This window comes from Onthophagus taurus, chromosome 11, assembly GCF_036711975.1.
Source record: "Onthophagus taurus isolate NC chromosome 11, IU_Otau_3.0, whole genome shotgun sequence".
In the NCBI taxonomy this organism is placed as follows: domain Eukaryota; kingdom Metazoa; phylum Arthropoda; class Insecta; order Coleoptera; family Scarabaeidae; genus Onthophagus; species Onthophagus taurus.
Window position 1 is genome coordinate 32,929,582 of NC_091976.1, and position 21,069 is coordinate 32,950,650.

At 29.6% G+C, this 21,069-nt stretch overlaps 1 protein-coding gene across 2 annotated transcripts; it reads left to right on the forward strand.

The window, feature by feature from the left end:
* The first annotated feature begins 575 nt into the window (after positions 1 to 575).
* On the forward strand, positions 576 to 20,930 carry LOC111425046 (synaptotagmin-10-like). Of its 2 annotated transcripts, none has more exons than XM_071199997.1 (9): positions 576 to 864; positions 1,389 to 2,109; positions 7,821 to 8,437; positions 9,188 to 9,459; positions 17,663 to 17,815; positions 17,874 to 18,002; positions 18,472 to 18,626; positions 18,700 to 18,868; positions 19,413 to 20,930. In XM_071199997.1, the coding sequence occupies exons 3-9, from the start codon at positions 8,338 to 8,340 to the stop codon at positions 19,902 to 19,904; spliced, it is 1,470 nt and encodes a 489-aa protein (XP_071056098.1). In that variant the 5' UTR covers positions 576 to 864; positions 1,389 to 2,109; positions 7,821 to 8,337; the 3' UTR covers positions 19,905 to 20,930. The 2 variants fall into 2 exon arrangements, with proteins under 2 accessions (XP_071056098.1, XP_022914567.1); XM_023058799.2 differs by lacking the exon at positions 576 to 864 and adding an exon at positions 1,075 to 1,255.
* Positions 20,931 to 21,069: the final 139 nt, after the last annotated feature.

Consider the following 21,069-nt stretch of genomic DNA (forward strand, 5'->3'; position numbering starts at 1 on the left):
GAGTTAAGATCATGTGGAGAACGATTACGCGACAATAAATCGTTAAAAATAGTCCAACTTGTGACATCAAGATCATTTAGTTTATTGGTAAGATTTTCTTTCATTGCTTTTTTAATAACTCATACACGTAAGATTAATGAAACTAAAGTGTGGGAAGGTGTTAATTCACATACGATTCCAGTTTTGACTTGACTAATCTAAAATTAATTTTTTAAGTTATAATTAATACAAACCATAATAATTTATTTATATTTCAAAAGATGGCGCCACCAAAGAAAGCTTCAATTTCTTCCTTTGACAGTTTAATTAAATTAGTTAGGTTATAATCAACAAATATCGCGAAAAAGAAACGATTCTACTTAAGAAAATGGAAATATTATTGAGTTAAAATCATGTGGGGAACGATTACGCCACAATAAATCGTTAAAAATAGGCGAACTTGTGACATCAAGATCATTCAGTTTATTTATTGGTAAGATTTTCTTTCGTTCCTTTTTTTGATAACTCATACACGTAAGATTAATAAAACTAGAGTGTAGGAAGGTGTTAATTCACATACGATTCCAGTTTTGACTTAACTTATCTAAAATTAATTTTTTAAGTTATAATTGGCAAAGATACAAACCATAATAATTTATTTGTATTTCAAAAGATGGCGCCACCAAAGGAAGCTTCAATTTCTTCCTTTGACAGTTTAAATAAATTAGTTAGGTTATAATCAACAAATATCGCGAAAAATAAACGATTCTACGTAAGAAAATGGAAATATTATTGAGTTAAGATCATGCGGGGAACGATTACGCGACAATAAATCGTTAAAAATAGGTGAACTTGTGACATCAAGATCATTCAGTTTATTTATTGGTAAGATTTTCTTTCATTGTTTTTTTAATAACTCATACACGTAAGATTAATAAAACTAGAGTGTAGGAAGGTGTTAATTCACATACGATTCCAGTTTTGACTTGACTTATCTAAAATTAAGTTTTTAAGTTATAATTGGCAAAGATACAAACCATAATAATTTATTTGTATTTCAAAAGATGGCGCCACCAAAGAAAGCTTCAATTTCTTCCTTTGACAGTTTAAATAAATTAGTTAGGTTGTAATCAACAAATACCGCGTAAAAGAAACGATTCTACTTAAAAAAATGGAAATATTATTGAGTTAAGGTCATGTGGGGAACAATTATGCGATAATAAATCGTTAAAAATAGGCGAACTTGTGACATCAAGATCATTCAGTTTATTTATTGGTAAGATTTTCTTTCGTTGCTTTTCTTGATAACTCATTCATTTAAGATTAATAAAACTAGAGTGTGATCAAATGTAATTAACATTTGATACGATTCCAGTTTTCACTTGACTAATTCAAAATTAATTTTTCAGGTTATTATTGGAAAAAATGTAAACCATAATAATTTATTAATATATCAAAAGATGGCGCCACAGAGAAAACTCTTCAAATTCTTCATTTGACAAATTAGATAAATTAATTAGATTATAATCAACAAATATCGGTAAAAAAACGATTCCACGGAAGAAAATGGAAATATTGATGTCTGTCAAGATTAGCCATTCTAAGTCCTATAAAATTTGGAATTCTGAAGATTCAAAATGGTCTAGAGTGAAAACAAGAAGAAAATATAAAATTATAAAGGAAACCTTGTTACTTTTGGAATCATAAATATTTCCATAACAATCTCTAAAGGGAATCTGTTCCCCCGTTTCACAATTTTCCCCTGACCTGTTTTACCACTTGGCATCGATTTTTCTTTTTCACCACCTTCATGCCATTCATACAAATGATAGATAAATATATGAAATAATCTAAAATTCCATCTTATCCGCGAAGAAAAACTCTTTTTACGTTCGACGCATAAAAAAATTTAATAATAATAATAACCCGGTAGCAACAACATTGTTGATAAAGCCGTTATTAAGGCGATAAAAAACGAAGAAAGTAGTAAAGACAAAAATAGCGATTGGTTTCGGTTGTAAAATGTCGGATACATAATAAAAGCGTTGTTCGCTCGTCGCGAAAAATTGCATGCAAATTTTATAGAAGAGATTCGACAAGTTAGCAAAACTGCACTCGCTTAAGGTCAAGGTTAGTTACCGATCAAATAACGCGCAGTCGTAAAAGTTCTATTGACGACGAAGACATAAAGTTTTGCACACATACACACAATAAAAATAAATTTCATATTTACATTTATCATGATGTAACTAATAAATTCACATAAAGATAGCTTTACATCATCTAGTTTTTGATACTTTGTCATGTCGCTCAACGTTACTGTCACTGTACTTGATAAGTCCGCAATTTACAACCGCCACATGCTAACAGTTTCACATTTTTAAAACGTCAAATCAAAAAAGAACAAAAAAAACCCAAAAAAATGAAAACATTGTTTACCACATACAATCGAATCGATTCCCGGAAACGCTTTCTTTGTTTACAAAATACCTCAGAATTTTTCCAACAAACAATTTTCCCCTATTGAAACGGAATCAAAATCAATGATTTCATTTCTTACTCCTTGTTGAAAAGAAGTAACGTCTGCAAGCTTTTTTCTTTACCCCGTGGAATTTTTATAAACACTGCAAACGACTTCGTTGTGGCCGTCGTCGACTTCGGGATTCTAAGCGAGAGTCGATTGCCAATTTCCTTGCATCGTCGTTTTCATCGTCGATACAAAAGGAAATGAGACGCTTACGAACTCTTCTCAAACTTGGCTTTCTTTGAATATTTCATGAAAACATTTTATGTAGGTATAGAGAAATTTTCTTTTTTAAGAACAGATTTTTAAAAAAATCGTGTCTCAGAAACTAATTGCGATATCATCATGAAATAAAAAGCAATTTAAAGCAAATTTATTTAGTATTTAATGTTTTGAACATCATTTCTTTGAATCTTCAAATTTCGGAGTTATGATTTGTTGATTACAACCTCAAACATAAATGTTAGGGTAATTCAACTTTATGTATCTCAAAAACTAATTGAGATATCGTTATGAAATAAAAAGCAATTTAAAGCAAATTTATTTAGTATTTAATGTTTTCAAGATCATTTCTTCGAATCTTTAAATTTCGTAGTTACGATTTTTTGATTACATAACCTCAAACATAAATGTTAGGGTAATTCATTTTTATGTATCTCAAAAACTAATTGAGATATCGTTATGAAATAAAAAGCAATTTAAAGCAAATTTATTTAGTATTTAATGTTTTGAACATCATTTCTTTGAATCTTCAAATTTCGGAGTTATGATTTTTTGATTACAACCTCAAACATAAATGTTTGGGTAATTCATCTTTATGTATCTTAAAAACTAATTGAGATATCGTTATGAAATAAAAAGCAATTTAAAGCAAATTTAATGAAGAGTTGATGTATTGAAGATCATTTCTTCGAATCTTCAAATTTCTGAGTTACGATTTTTTGATTACATAACCTCAAACATAAATGTTAAGGTAATTCATTTTTATGTATCTCAAAAACTAATTGAGATATCGTTATGAAATAAAAAGCAATTTAAAGCAAATTTAATGAAGATTTGATGTATTGAAGATCATTTCTTCGAATCTTCAAATTTGGGAGTTACGATTTTTTGATTACATAACCTCAAACATAAATGACAGGGTAATTAATCCTTATGTATCTCAAAAACTAATTGAGATATCGTTATGAAATAAAAAGCAATTTAAAGCAAATTTAATTAAGATTTGATGTATTGAAGATCATTTCTTCGAATCTTCAACTTTCGGAGTTACGATTTTTTGATTGCATAACCTCAAACATAAATGTTAGGGTAATTAATCTTTATGTATCTCAAAAACTAATTGAGATATCGTTATGAAATAAAAAGCAATTTAAAGCAAATTTAATGAAGATTCGATGTATTGAAGATCATTTCTTCGAATCTTCAAATTTCGGAGTTACGATTTTTTGATTACAACCTCAAACATAAATGTTAGGGTAATTCATCTTTATGTATCTCAAAAACTAATTGAGATATCGCTATGAAATAAAAAGCAATTTAAAGCAAATTTAATGAAGATTTGATGTATTGAAGATCATTTCTTCGAATCTTCAACTTTCGGAGTTACGATTTTTTGATTGCATAACCTCAAACATAAATGTTAGGGTAATTCATTTTTATGTATCTCAAAAACTAATTGAGATATCGTTATGAAATAAAAAGCAATTTAAAGCAAATTTAATGAAGATTTAATGTATTGAAGATCATTTCTTCGAATCTTCAAATTTCGGAGTTACGATTTTTTGATTACAACCTCAAACGTAAATGTTAGGGTAATTCATCTTTATGTATCTCGAAAACTAATTGAGATATCGTTATGAAATAAAAAGCAATTTAAAGCAAATTTAATGAAGATTTGATGTATTGAAGATCATTTCTTCGAATCTTCAAATTTCGGAGTTATGTAATTTTTTGATTACAACCTCAAACATAAATGTTTGGGTAATTCATCTTTATGTATCTCAAAAACTAATTGAGATATGGTTATGAAATAAAAAGCAATTTAAAGCAAATTTAATGAAGATTTGATGTATTGAAGATCATTTCTTCGAATATTCAACTTTCGGAGTTACGATTTTTTGATTGCATAACCTCAAACATAAATGTTAGGGAAATTCAATTTTATGTATCTCAAAAACTAATTGAGATATCATCATAAAATAAAAAGCAATTTAAAGCAAATTTATTTAGTATTTAATGTTTTGAAGATCATTTTTTCGAATCTTCAAATTTCGGAGTTATGTAATTTTTTGATTACAACCTCAAACATAAATGTTAGGGTAATTCATCTTTATGTATCTCAAAAACTAATTGAGATATCGTTATGAAATAAAAAGCACTTGAAAGCAAATTTAATGAAGATTTGATGTATTGAAGATCATTTCTTCGAATCTTCAAATTTCGGAGTTACGATTTTTTGATTGCATAACCTCAAACATAAATGACAAGGTAATTAATTTTTATGTATCTCAAAAACTAATTGAGATATCGTTATGAAATAAAAAGCAATTTAAAGCAAATTTAATGAAGATTTGATGTATTGAAGATCATTTCTTCGAATCTTCAAATTTCGGAGTTACGATTTTTTGATTGCATAACCTCAAACATAAATGTCAGGGTAATTCATTTTTATGTATCTCAAAAACTAATTGAGATATCGTTATGAAATAAAAAGCAATTTAAAGCAAATTTAATGAAGATTTGATGTATTGAAGGTAATTTCTTCGAATCTTCAAATTTCGGAGTTACGATTTTTTGATTGCATAACCTCAAACATAAATGTTAGGGTAATTCATCCTTATGTATCTCAAAAACTAATTGAGATATCGTTATGAAATAAAAAGCAATTTAAAGCAAATTTATTTAGTATTTAATGTTTTCAAGATCATTTCTTCGAATCTTCAAATTTCGGAGTTACGATTTTTTGATTGCATAACCTCAAACATAAATGACAGGGTAATTAATCCTTATGTATCTCAAAAACTAATTGAGATATCGTTATGAAATAAAAAGCAATTTAAAGCAAATTTAATGCAGATTTGATGTATTGAAGATCATTTCTTCGAATCTTCAAATTTCTGAGTTACGATTTTTTGATTACATAACCTCAAACATAAATGTTAGGGTAATTCATTTTTATGTATCTCAAAAACTAATTGAGATATCGTTATGAAATAAAAAGCACTTTAAAGCAAATTTAATGAAGATTTGATGCATTGAAGATCATTTCTTCGAATCTTCAAATTTCGGAGTTACGATTTTTTGATTACATAACCTCAAACATAAATGTTAGGGTAATTCATCCTTATGTATCTCAAAAACTAATTGAGATATCGTTATGAAATAAAAAGCAATTTAAAGCAAATTTATTTAGTATTTAATGTTTTCAAGATCATTTCTTCGAATCTTCAAATTTCGGAGTTACGATTTTTTGATTGCATAACCTCAAACATAAATGACAGGGTAATTAATCCTTATGTATCTCAAAAACTAATTGAGATATCGTTATGAAATAAAAAGCAATTTAAAGCAAATTTAATGAAGATTTGATGTATTGAAGATCATTTCTTCGAATCTTCAAATTTCGGAGTTACGATTTTTTGATTGCATAACCTCAAACATAAATGTTAGGGTAATTCATCTTTATGTATCTCAAAAACTAATTGAGATATCGTTATGAAATAAAAAGCAATTTAAAGCAAATTTAATGAAGATTTGATGTATTGAAGATCATTTCTTCGAATCTTCAAATTTCGGAGTTACGATTTTTTGATTGCATAACCTCAAACATAAATGTTGGGGTAATTAATCTTTATGTATCTCAAAAACTAATTGAGATATCGTTATGAAATAAAAAGCAATTTAAAGCAAATTTAATGAAGATTTGATGTATTGATGATCATTTCTTCGAATCTTCAAATTTCGGAGTTACGATTTTTTTGATTACATAACCTCAAACATAAATGTTAGGGTAATTCATCTTTATGTATCTCAAAAACTAATTGAGATATCGTTATGAAATAAGACGCAATTTAAAGCAAATTTAATGAAGATTTGATGTATTGAAGATCATTTCTTCGAATCTTCAAATTTCGGAGTTACGATTTTTTTATTACAACCTCAAACATAAATGTTAAGGTAATTCATCTTTATGTATCTCAAAAACTAATTGAGATATCGTTATGAAATAAAAAGCAATTTAAAGCAAATTTATTTAGTATTTAATGTTTTCAAGATCATTTCTTCGAATCTTCAAATTTCGAAGTTACGATTTTTTGATTGCATAACCTAAAAACATAAATGACAGGGTAATTAATCCTTATGTATCTCAAAAACTAATTGAGATATCGTTACGAAATAAAAAGCAATTTAAAGCAAATTTAATGCAGATTTGATGTATTGAAGATCATTTCTTCGAATCTTCAAATTTCGGAGTTACGATTTTTTGATTGCATAACCTCAAACATAAATGTTAGGGTAATTCATCTTTATGTATCTCAAAAACTAATTGAGATATCGTTATGAAATAAAAAGTAATTTAAAGCAAATTTAATGAAGATTTGATGTATTGAAGATCATTTCTTCGAATCTTCAAATTTCGGAGTTACGATTTTTTGATTGCATAACCTCAAACATAAATGTTAGGGTAATTCATCTTTATGTATCTCAAAAACTAATTGAGATATCGTTATGAAATAAAAAGCAATTTAAAGCAAATTTAATGAAGATTTGATGCATTGAAGATCATTTCTTTGAATCTTCAAATTTCGGAGTTACGATTTTTTGATTGCATAACCTCAAACATAAATGTTAAGGAAATTCAATTTTATGTATCTCAAAAACTAAATGAGATATCGTTATGAAATAAAAAGCACTTGAAAGCAAATTTAATGAAGATTTGATGTATTGAAGATAATTTCTTCGAATCTTCAAATTTCGGAGTTACGATTTTTTGATTGCATAACCTCAAACATAAATGTTAGGGTAATTCATCTTTATGTATCTCAAAAACTAATTGAGATATCGTTATGAAATAAAAAGCAATTTAAAGCAAATTTAATGAAGATTTGATGTATTGAAGATCATTTTTTCGAATCTTCAAATTTCGGAGTTAGGATTTTTTGATTACAACCTCAAACATAAATGTTAGGGTAATTCATCTTTATGTATCTCAAAAACTAATTGAGATATCGTTATGAAATAAAAAGCGATTTAAAACAAATTTAATGAAGATTTAATGTGCTATAAATATAATTCTAAATATTTCTTATTTTAGATAATCATCGTATCTTAAGAACTATTGGATTATGAAATAAAGAAGATTTTGAAGCAAATTTGATGAAGATTTAACAACAACCTGATGACGCTGAATAACAAGTTAAACTAGAACTAACACTAGACTTAGAACTACAACTAAGAAACTTTTTAGTTTAGTCTCAAAAGTAAAGAATATTAATAGAACATGAATATATTAAACTCGTTATCCCCAAAACCTTATTACATCCTGAAATGAAGAATATATAGTGTTGAATCGTCCAGGTGGGAAATACTGGTAGTCGTTGTCGCCGAAGGAATTGAAGGGAATAGGGATAAGGGAAGGTCAACGGGAGGGTAGAATCGTCGCCGCCGCCGCCAGCCTTAACCTTAACCCGCGGCAGCATCCACCAATTGCGCTGGAGGTCGCCCGTGACGTCACGGGGGTGCGTACGACGGTAGCACCAAGTTTACTGCCATCCACTACTGCAGCCAGCCGACTAGAGGTGTACACTCTCACACTCACTCATCCACCGACCATGGGACTAGTGAGAACCCCAGCAGGACTAGTGCCAGCAGGAAACCAACTACCACCAGAAGAAGTTAACGGTTCAAATATTTTATTACAAGATAATAACGGTGAGTAAAAAAAAGTTTTAATTAATTTTTACTTTAATTAATTAAATTAACAAGTTTATTTAAGATAACAATAAATAAGTCATCTTAATTTATTTGTTGTTAACAATATTATCGGGCTCGAACTCGGTGTAATTAGATTTAATATTATTTTTTCTTTTTTTGGCTCTCTTTATCTCGATTATTATTGTAACGCTAATTAGATGAGTAATGAGGGAAAGGAGGGTTGTAAAAGTGAAATGTACACCGCGGAAAATGTGCGTAAAGTGAGAGGAGGTTGATGTGAAAACGGCGGTTCCGGCGCGCGTAGTAAAATCAATTTTGCAAAAGCACCGACGACCTTGGGACGAACGGATAAAGCCCAACTGTTGCGCCGCACCTCGCGTTCAGAACCGCACGAAACGTTTTGTTGTTATTCGCTTTCCGTTTTTGTTGCAACGCATTTCCAATTCTGCACAAAATCGATTCATCAACCCAAAATAATTCTTTTTTAATTTATTCCAACTCAAATATTGCATAATGATTTGGAAACGACTTATTATTATTAATAATAATAATAATACAGGTTAAAGACTTATAATTAAAATGAGATCTTATGCTAAATAACTGATTAAATAGCTGATTTATTAACGTTCCAGAAATAAACATTTCCATAATATGTCGTTTAAAATTATCCCATATTTGTAATTTAAATAAGGACTTACACGCAAAGCAAATTTTCTAAAACACGCAAAATTATTTTTTTAATTTCAGTTGAAGTGTGGAAAGAAGCTTTACCATATCAATTAGTAATCGGAATAATAATTTTCGTGATGGCTTTAGTTCTTTTCGCGGCTGTTAGTTATCAATGTGCCGCGACGTGGAGATGGATTTTAGATAGAACTTGTCGGGATCCTTTCGAAGGCGAAGATGGGCTCTCGTCGTCGAAACAACCCGCCATTCAAATCAGTCATTCTTTACCCGATTTGCAAACGGAACCATTAAAACAAGAATACGTTCAAGATCATAAAGAAGCAGCAAAAAAGGTAAGTAATAAGAGAAAAACTTAAAATAAATAAAAACGCAATATAAAACCCTCTTCGCGAAACTTAATAAAACGATTTCGAAATTTTCGACGTCGACCTCTCGGTATTTGTAGCAATTTCAATACGGAATTTTTGCAATTCTTTTTCATAAACTACGAGAGCACCCTCAAATAATCTTTATAATACTTCTCATATTGAAACGAACGCTTCAATTGCGTGATATTACTTTTTTTCATTACGTTTAATTCAAATTATTAAGAACGGAAATATTGAAAGTCAATAATCACTCTTAAAGAAAATATTAAATTTTATTTTTTATTTAATTAATTAAAATGATATATATTCAAGAAACGAAAATAGCAGCGAAACGAGAATAATAAGATTTTGACTTTAACGAAACGATAGGAAAAGGAAATTTTATTATTGGATGTTTCTTTTGGTGTTATCCGCATTATTTCTACTTTTCGTGAGGATTAATCCAGCTCGGCTTATCTCCAAGACTTCATAATTACTTTTATTGATTATCTTCTTAATTGTATTGATGTTTCGTGGTCCTTTTTACATTTATATTGTTTTCTTTTTTGTTCTTTGTAAGAAATTTCTTTGGATAATTAATTTAATCAAAGTTAATTTATTTAGGTTGGTACTATTGTTTATTGAAAGTAGAACTAAAACTAGAGCTAGAACTAAAAACATTCGGCTTTAGCCGTCTAAAGAGACGCACGGCTAAACACGAATGTTTCTAGTTCTAGGTCTAGTGTTAGTTTTCGTGTTGGAAGTAAAACTAGAACTAACACTAGACCTAGAAACTAGAAATTTTCAGGTTTAGCCGTGCTTCTTGAGAACCAAATCTTTCTAGTTCTAGGTCTAGTGTTAGTTCTAGTTTTAATTGTGATTCAGTGTTAGGTTGTTATATATTTTTATTGAACTAACACTAGATCTAGAACTAGAAACATTCGGATTTAGCCGCACGTCTCTTAAGACGGCTAAAGCCGAATGATTTTAGTTCTAGGTCTAGTGTTAGTTCTAGTTTTAATTGTGATTTAGTGTTAGGTTGTTATATATTTTTATTGAACTAACACTAGATCTAGAACTAGAAGCATTCGGGTTTAGCCGTCTTAAGAGACATACAGCAAAACCCGAATGTTTTTAGTTCTAAGTTTAGTGTTAGTTCTAGTTTTAATTGTGATTCAATGCTAGGTTGTTATATATTTTTATTGAACTAACACTATTTCTAGGTTTAGTATTAGTTCTAGTTATAGTGTAGTACTATCATTAGAACTAACACTAGATTTAGAACCAAAATCATTCGGGTTTAGCCATCTTAAGAGACGCACGGCTAAATCCGAATGTTTCTAGTTCTAAGCCTAGTGTTAGTTCTAGTTTTAGTTTACTAGAAATATACAATAATTGAAACCATATCAATTATTCCCAATTTTTTAATTCTTTCATGTTTATGGACAACATCCCATTTCGAGATATAAAAGGGATGAAATTATTCCCCATATTTCTCAAAAATTAAATAATAAAAATAGGAAAAAGTAAAAACTTTTTGTGAGAAATCTAATAAGTTAATTTCCAAGAAATTTAAAGGATTTTATTTAAGGAAAGAAAACCAAAACTCATTCCTATTTCCAACATATTTTAAATTTATCCATCAATTTGTAATTATTTCAAGTACTGAAGATGAAACATTTGTTTCGAAACATGTTTACTTTTTGAAATAAATTAAGTATTTTTAATAATTCTCACAAAAAGTTTTTACTTTTTCCTATTTTTATTATCCCCGAGATGTTTCTTGTCGATTTACACACACCAACAACCTTTTTTCTCAATTTTGAAACACTTTCAAAACCCAGTAAAATTCTTTTTTCAATTTAATCATCCTATTTAAGTGTCATAGAGATATTTTAAGCCATATAAAACCATTTTGAACCAAAATCATCAATAAATCCCATTTTTTGAATTCTTTCAAGTTTATGGACAACATTGTATTTAATTATTTTAACTTATTTTTTCTTTGTTAAGTATTCCCGAAATGTTTCTTCCAAATTAGAACCATTTTGACACACACCTTTTCTATTTTTTGACGACTTTGAAACACTTTCTAAAGCCATACAAATATTTTTTCAATTTAATCATCTTACTTAAGTATTACCCCAATTATAGTGTGAAGAAACCCCAATTATAACGTGAAGGGATGTTAGGAGAGGTCAGTTTTCTTTTGAACCCCCCAATTGTAGCGTAAAGGAATGTTAGGATAGATCAGTTTTGTTTCCACCTGTCAATCATCCTGGAAAAAATGTTGGGTAAGGTTAGTTTTGTTTACGGCTGTCAATTACATCGGAAAAGAATGTTTGGTAATAAGTCAAGGAATATACACAACAAACTACATATATTTGTTAGTTCGGCAGTAATTATTGCGAATAAATAATAACTGTCTGTATGGAAAGGACATTTTGAGCAAAATTTATTTCTATTTATTATCGTATCATATCTTAAGAAGAACAACGAATGGGATATTGTATTATAAGAATTTTTTACCATTACGCCTCTTACTTCTATTCTATTCTAGGTCCAGTGTTAGTTTTCGTGTTGGAACTAAAACTAGATCTAACACTAGATATATCTAGATAGCCGTATGTCTCTTAAAACGGTTAAACCCCAATGTTTCTAGAATTAGAAACGGGTTTAGTGTTAGTTCTAGTTATAGTGTAGTACTCTCATTAAAACTAACTCTAGACCTAAAACTAGAAGCATTCGGGTTTAGACATCTTGAGAGACGCACGGCTAAATCCGAATGTTTCTAGTTTTAGGGACATATCAACAACCATTTTCTACTTTTTTGGCAATTTTGAAACACTTTCAAAGCCCATTAAAGTTGTTTCTTCAATTTAATCATCCTATTTAAGTGTCATAGAAATATTTTAAGCCATATACAGGGTGTATCTGAATGACTGCAACAAACTTCAAGGGGTGATTCTTTAGTGAATTTTAAGGGTACTTTGATATATGAACCATGGGCGACTTCGGCTCCCCTAAGGAGCTACACCCCTCCAAAAATGGCGGAAAATTTTGGTTTAATTTTTTTTTCTCGAAAACCATAAACGCTAGGAAAATGAAAAATTTGGGGAATATGTTTAACTCATGATAAGGCACGTTTTGACCCTATTTGTACTTTCAACCTATCCTTCTAAACTACTAAACGTAACCACCCCCGTTCAATTTATGCTTAGATTTTTTTTATGAAGATGATAAATACATTGGAAAAGTTTCAGTTAGATAGATAAAACTATTCTAAAACTTTTTTGTCTCTCTGATGTTCTTCTAAAAATTAATAATTTCTGAGAAAAAAAATAATTAAGCAAACACTAACTGTTAAGCTGTAGGGTTGTTAATCGAAAGTTGGAATGAATTTTTAAAGAAAAAATCTTAGCAGGCTTAGCAATCTTTGTCAGAAATATTTTTGACTTTTAATTTCAGTGGTTTTCTTATTTTATTATTGTTTTATTTAAAATTTTGAAACGTCGAGTGAACGAGCGTAAATGCGATAGAACTTTATTCAAAAATTAATTTGAAAAACAATAATAATAGTAAGAAAAACTGACATTTAAACGTCAAAAATATTTCTGGCAAAGATTGCAAAGCCTACTAAGATTTTTTCATTCAAAAATCATTCCAACTTTTGATCGACAACCCCGTGTTTGCTTTACTATTTTTTTTCTCAAAAATTAGTCGTTTTTGGTAAAATTTCAGAGAAACAAAAAAGTTTTAGAATACTTTCATCTATCTATGTAAAATTTTTCTAATGTATTTATCATCAGCATAACAAAAATTTTAGCAAAAATGCAAAGGGGGTGGTTACGTTTAGTAGTTTAGAAGGGTAGGATGAAAGTACAAATAGGGTCAAAACATGCCCTCTTATGAGTTAAACATATTCCCCAAATTTTATTTTCCTAGCGTTTATGGTTTTTGAGAAAAAAAAATTAAACCAAAATTTTCTGCCATTTTTGGAGGGGTGTAGCTCCTTAGGGGAGCCGAAGTGACCCATGGTTCATATATTAAAGTACCCTTAAAATTCACTAAAGAATCACCCCTTGAAGTTTGTTGCAGTCATTCAGATACACCCTGTATACTATATAGTTCGTTTTTTTTTTATAATACTTGTCAATGTAAATTTTTTAGGGTTTCTGTTGGTATTATCTAAGACCCTTATAAAATTTATGTTGTTTTTCTGATTTTTAGTAACATTTTCACTAACTAAATAGTTAAGGTTAAAATACTAATAAATTTTTAGATAAATACGTTTAACGAAGTAAAGTTAATTAGAATTAAATAGAACAAAACACCTTTTCTAGGTAAATAAATGGCAAATAAACACCCCACAACATTTTTTAAGCACCTTTTTTTTTGAATAACGAAAGCTCAAACGTCAGTATGACATATTTATTTCAAAACATGATAAAACAAAACTCCCTGTTAATTTTGCCAACTTTACAACAATTTGGCAGGTATTATAGAAAAAAAATGAACTATACAATCGTTTTAAAAGGAACAAAAAGTTTTTGTTAATTATTCAATTACTATTAGAAATATACCCAACAAACTACACATATTTGTTAGTCTCCCTTTGTTAGTTAATGTCTCTTTTAGTTTCGGAGGTAGCTTATGTGGACAAAGAATTTGGGAAACCATGTACAGGGTGGGCAAATTTGGGTGTTATTATAGGCTATCTCAGAAACTGTAAGAGATACGAAAAAAGTAGGTGCCATGTCCCGGTCTCTTTTTTCGAGACTAATCCAATCCCGCAAACACCAAACCTCTATCTTCTTTTGTTTTTAAGTTATAGCCAAAAAGTCAAATTTTCGTTATTTCAAAAAATGCTCATATTTCGTTTATTTTTGAAATTAGAGAAATGGGGATGATACGTTCTTAAGACACTTTTTTAAGTAGAATTTACTGCCGTTGAAAAATTTTAAAAATATTTGATGATTTTTGAGATACAACACAAAGTTGTATTTTTTTAAATACAAACTATAGTAGATTATGGTGTTACTGAAAAGAGCATATTTTTAGCTTTCCAATGATGTATTGCACGCATGGTGTATTTGGGGAAAATAAGCGTTATTTTTTAATTCTAAAATATTGAAGATTAATATTCAAAATTTTAATTATAGTAGGCGAGGAAAACGTTAAATGCCACTTAGTTACTATAGTAACGTGAGTTTACTGATCATTTCATTCATGAATTTTTTGAAACTAGTTTCCCGTTTAAAAATTCCTCATTATCTTTAACTACATAAAGCGATAAAATTAAAAAATTAATCTTTGAAAATGATAGATAAGGCTCCATATTATCTCATATAAACATCGTTTCAATGGAAAGTCCGCTGCCCAGTTTATGATCTCCAATCTTCCTCTATTTCACCCAATGTCAAAAGAAAAGGTTGCTAATATGAAAAAACTTCTAAATCTCATGATTGGGGAAAACTGGGAAGATACTACCGAAGATTTCATTCATTGATACCCAGCTGTGCTAACCTTACAACCAGTAAGTTTAGTAGAAGAAGATGACAGTTTGTGACTGTTTAGTTCCTGAAGTTGTCCATATTTAATTATTCATTAATTAATACATTTCTTGTATTTTTAATAAACAAACTTTACTTGCTAACCATTTTTTATTGGTGAACAAAGTCAGGGATAAAATGTTGAGAAATTTAAATTAACTATTCAAAGTTTTTATTCGTTGGTACAAAACCAACTTTATCCTGAATAATAGTACAAAACCATGCTACATCCATTGTGGTGACAACCTGCCCGCAAACTACGTCACACCATTTTCCACGCCCATCTGTTGTTATGGTCTATGCGTTTCTGTGTATTTTTAAAGGTTATATCCTAGACGTATTCATATTATTTTTGAAGTTTTCCGTCCTAGACGTAATAATGTCTATCATATAACCTCTAAAAACACAGACATTTACCAGGCGTGGCTAATAGTGTGACGTAGAGTGCGGGCAACCAACCCGTAGTGGACTACAAAAATACAATAGATGTAGCAATCCTGTTAGATTCTACTGTCCTTGGTACAAAACCACTTTTATTCTGTCATATTATAGCCACTAGGTAGTATTTATTGTCCGGACCCGCCTACTATAATCAAAATTTTGAATAATTTGGCTCTTACTATTTTGAAATTCAAAATTAACGCTTACTTTCTGCAAAGACACCATACATGCGATACATCATTGGAAAGCTAAAAGTATGCTCTTTTCAGTAACATCATAATCAATTATAGTTTGTATTTAAAAAAACACAACTTTGTGTTGTATCTCAAAAATCATCAAGTATATTTAAAATTTTTCAACGGCAGTATATTCTACTTAAAAAAGTGTCTTAAGAACGTAACAACCCCATTTCTGTAAATTGAAAAATAAACGAAATATGAGCATTTTTAGAAAGCACGAAAATTTGACTTTTTGGCTATAACTTAAAAACAAAAGAAGATAGAGGTTTGGTGTTTGCGGGATTGGGTTAGTCTCGAAAAAAGAGACCGGGCCATTGCACCTACTTTTTTCGTATCTCTTATAGTTTCTGAGATAGCCTATAATAACACCCAAATTTGCCCACCCTGTACACATGTACCTTCTTCTTTATATAAACGTTCGGTGACTTGAAGACATACAAGAAGGCAAAACAGAGTCCATTAGCAAGAATAGCGCGCCTTTTTATTTCTGAATTTTGCTTTCCATCGCTTTCAAGATTTCATTCCAAGATAGTACGTTCGATGTTGTCATCAGTTATCATTAGCAGGATGACCACAGCATCTTTTGGCTGTATTAGGATCTTTAATGTATTTGCGTTGATTTCCAGTCCCATATTTTTCGCATTTTCTTTTAATAAGTTTCTTTGAATACGTAAATGGTCAAATCAGGTATGAGTAGAAAAAATTTATGAGATGTCAATGTCCCATTCTTTGTCCTTCTGAAGATATGATACGATAGAGTTAAGAGTTTTCAAGTTTAAATAGTGCTGCATAAAGAATTAAGAATAAGATAAAGAAGCAGGCTTTGATTATCCATATAGCTTTAATTTGACAACATAAAAGCAATTTTTTCGCCATAAAAGCGAGCTCTTCGGTGTGTTTGAAGTTTTTAGCTGCAAATTTGTTGTTTCTTAGGACTTCCATTATGCCTCTTACTTCTATAACTGTTGGTTGGTGCTCTTCAATTTATTTCCTTTCTCGTTTCTTTCGTACACAATTTGTAGCTCTCTCGTTCTGGCACTTAAGAGTTCTTAAAGTGAGCTGTACATGTGTTTTTGATGTCTTCCAGATCGCTGGTTATCTCACAGTCTTTGTTTCTACACTCACTTTCGCATATTTGGTCTATAGCCTTGTCTGCGTTTTCATGCATATTTTATCTGCTTTTTCTTTACAAATTTTTTCTCTTCCTCGATTTATCCCAAAAGAGAAATTCGTATTTTTGGCTTGTTAAGTGTGTCATCAACGAACGCTTCCCCCGACAACATCGATTTTGAGATTATTTGTACAAAATTGAAAGTTACTACAAATAATGCTTCGGTGGTACTTTATGTAAGAGCCATCTTTATGTATGTAAGAGCTTATTGTACCTCTTGGGAGTTGACCTTCACGACTAGTGGATTGGGATAACGTTCGTCGAATATCTTTTTGGCTGTTCCCAACTATTAGATCTGATAACAACCTTGCATAATTTGACTCCGTTTTCCACATAGGTTATTAAGAGTCATCACGAAGAAGTGAAAAAAAACTTTATAGATTGATTAAAACGATCTTTTTTTATACGACGCTAAACCTTACAAACATAAATTTTAAAACCAGGTGTTTTCCATTACTTTAATACTCAATTTCGACGCACTTTTAGATTACTATCAGTCGTAAAAACCGCAATACGACGTTCGTCCTTTCAAAAACCCCTTTTTTACAACAACCCCGCGTCACCATAAAACCGGATGTTTTATATTTTTATCCGAACGTTTTTAATCCATCGGTAAATGTAAACAAAAAAAATCTTTTCGTTTCGTTTTCGCTCCGTTACATTTCTTGAATATATTAAGGGCCATTGTAACATCACTTGAAATTCCATTTCCCGAGTACTCTTACTATGAAATAGTATAAACACGCAAGACGGGGTCGGGGTTTAATTCAATTTGGGTTGTACAGGTCCTCAGACAGACGACTTTACCAATAGTTCCGACGAGACATCAAACATTCCAAAGGCAGCTATCTCATCGGCTGGAAATGCCGGCAACAATTCAATTCAGTATATGCAGTCTTGAACACAAAAACGATTCGAGTATTATTGGGTTAATAAAGGTAAATATAATAAATGATTTTTTTTATTATTTTATTATTTATTTTTGTTTAAATCCAGCCGGAGCTTTACAAAAAAGATTTAGTTCGACAAGCTTCCACGGAAAGCGGAGGTCCCGATATGGAATATTGCGGAAAATTGCATTTCGCACTCCGATATGATAAAGATGTTGAAGGACTCGTTGTTAAAGTAAGTTTTTTTTTGAATTAATAGTCAAGTTAAGGATAAATTCGCGTGATAAATTCCCATTGCGTTTATTGCATCGGGGACGCTTCTCCTATTAGGTCGCAGATAGGGAAGGTTTTCCAATCGATTTTTACGATCCCGAAGGACGAAAAGTGAAAAAAGAATGAGTTTAAAGCGAGTAACACGCCACTCTACAAAGATTAATAGGCGAATTAAAACGAATAAATATTTAAAAATAATCTTTACTACATTTCAAAGCGAATTTGATGGATTTCGATCGTGTAACGTTTACAACTACAAATGTGCACTTCAACTTTGCCTATTATCCAAAACTGGGTTTGGAATCGAACAATACTCGTGCTTCTAAACCATTCCAATCTAAACAACAAGTTAATGTCGACGATATTGAATTTAATTTTTAAACCAACCGTTTTCTATGTTTAATTATTCCTGTTTTATTTATTTTCTTTAGGTTCTTGAATCCCGGGACTTACCTATAAAGGATGTATCTGGCAGCAGCGATCCATACATTAAAATTTATCTTCTCCCGGATCGCAAGAAGAAGTTTCAGACAAAGGTTCACCGTAAGAATCTTAATCCCGTTTTCAATGAAACATTTATCTTTAGGTGGGTCTTAAAAATGTATTTAAACTTAAATAAATCAATCACAACTTCTTAATTCATTTTTAAATCTTTTCAGCGTTTCTTACGATGACTTAAAACAACGTTACATCCAGTTTTCAGTCTACGATTTCGATAGATTTTCAAGACATGATCTCATTGGGCATGTTGTTCTTAAAGGATTATTAGACAATACTGATTTACAACAAGAAATTGAGTACACAATGAATATTCTTTGTCCACCTCAGGTAAAAAAATATATTAAACAATTTTAACATTTAAATTATTTTCTTTGAAATTGATTGGTTTGGTTGTCAATGTCAATTAATACCAACATAAAAATTTATTATTTTTTTTTAATATAATTATAATTTATTTAAATATTTGTTAGATTACATTTAAATCAATTAATTGATACGATTTAAGTGTATATTTTAAATTAATTTTGTAAGTTGAACCAAAAATACATTAAAAAAAACTCGATTTAAAATTAGAGCGCCATCTCTTATCACAAATACGAACTAATTATGAATAAATTAAGAATTAAACAAATTTAATGTTAATTTGCAACTTTAAATAAAAAGAGTTTGTGAAAAAATACAACTTTAAAGGATGTCGTCGCGGTTGAACGCTAAATTAATGGATTCAATGAGCAGCATAATTTTTTGGTCGCGAATAATCAATAACTTATTATTTCCAGTTGATAAACAAAAATAATCTAAAACAATGTTAACCCTTAATTTAGGAATTACGAGATTTGTTTTATTTATTTGATATTTTCGTTTTCTTTAGGATAAAGTTGATTTGGGGGAAATAATGTTATCATTGTGTTATTTACCAACTGCTGGAAGATTAACATTAACCGTAGTGAAGGGACGAAATTTAAAAGCAATGGATATCACTGGCAAATCAGACCCTTACGTAAAAGTATATCTTTTATGCCAAGGAAAACGAATAAAAAAGAAAAAAACCTCTGTGATGAAAAACACTTTATCTCCAGTTTATAATGAGGCGATGGTCTTTGATGTTCCCGCTGAAAATATAGAGGATGTCAGTATAATTATTAAAGTTTTCGATTACGATCGAATTGGTTCCAACGAGCTAATGGGTTGTACAGCAATCGGGTCGAGTTTTATTGGGATAGGAAGAGAACATTGGATGGAGATGTTGGATAATCCGCGGAGGAATGTTGCCCAATGGTACCCTTTAATGGAATCTATACCGGGATTCATCCCACAAACTAATTCAAATCAATTGAGATTAAGTTGCATTAATGCCAGGTGAAAGAAAATTCGCAAAAATAAAAAGGAAGCGACGTGAATAAGAATCGTTAAATAAAGGAGTTATAAAGAAAAAGATTTTGGAAGATTTCGAATAAAAATATAAAAAAATCAATGTTAAAACTTATAAAGTAACATGTATTCGAAAAGAGTTTGTATTATCATTATAATTTAAGATTTTCTGTGTACATAACCTAATTAATTTCCAAAGTTATGCAACCAAACATGCTTAATTGTATCATTGGTTGCATTTGACATACACATTTTAATTTAATCTTTCTTTAAATTAAATTAAATAGCAAAATAAGAAACAACACCTTTAAAACAACTCTCCAACTGTTTATTTTTATTCATCATACACCTAACTATCCTTAAAACAATTTAATCTCCTCAAAATACCTCTCCAATTAGCACAATCAAATTTAAAGACACAAGTTGGATTGTTTATTGGGTGTTATTTCTTTTTATCGATATATTTAATAGTGATAAGATGTACTAACTTCTGTGTTAGATGTCAAAAAAAATGAGGAAATGTTAAGCTCAAAGTGATCGCGCAATACTAATTGAAATAAAAATTGAGTGAAAATTGAAGTAGTTTTGAAGAAAAATTAAATAAAATAAGTGTAATATTATAAGAAAACTTTAAAAACATGGTAACAATAATGTAGGATGTATAAAAAAGAAAATGATGGTTGTTTATTAAATTCTAAACAATTCTGTACTAAAAAGAAAAATAAATACACATTTACATAAAAATATAATTGAAGAGAAGATATTTTTGTATATTTGTTTTAAGACTATTTTACGATTCTAAGGTGTGGATTTAGCACACTAACTACATGTTAACTGGAACTCAAATATTTATTTTATTGTACTCTATAAGGATTTAAGAATAAACTATTTCTTTTTTGTAAAAAAATAAGACTTAAATGCGTAAAGAAAATCGTTTTAAATCGTATCGTAATGAAAAGAAGATCTGTTTAGTAGCATTTTTATGTATGGTGATTGTTACAATAAACTTTAAAAACGATTTAATTACAGTTTTTATTTAAGTACTTATCCTTCAACACTTTTTTAATAAATTCAATTTTATGAAACAAATTAATTATTATAAACAATTCTAATAAGATAAAATAATTTTATTCTTACACGAGACATCTAGTGTTGAA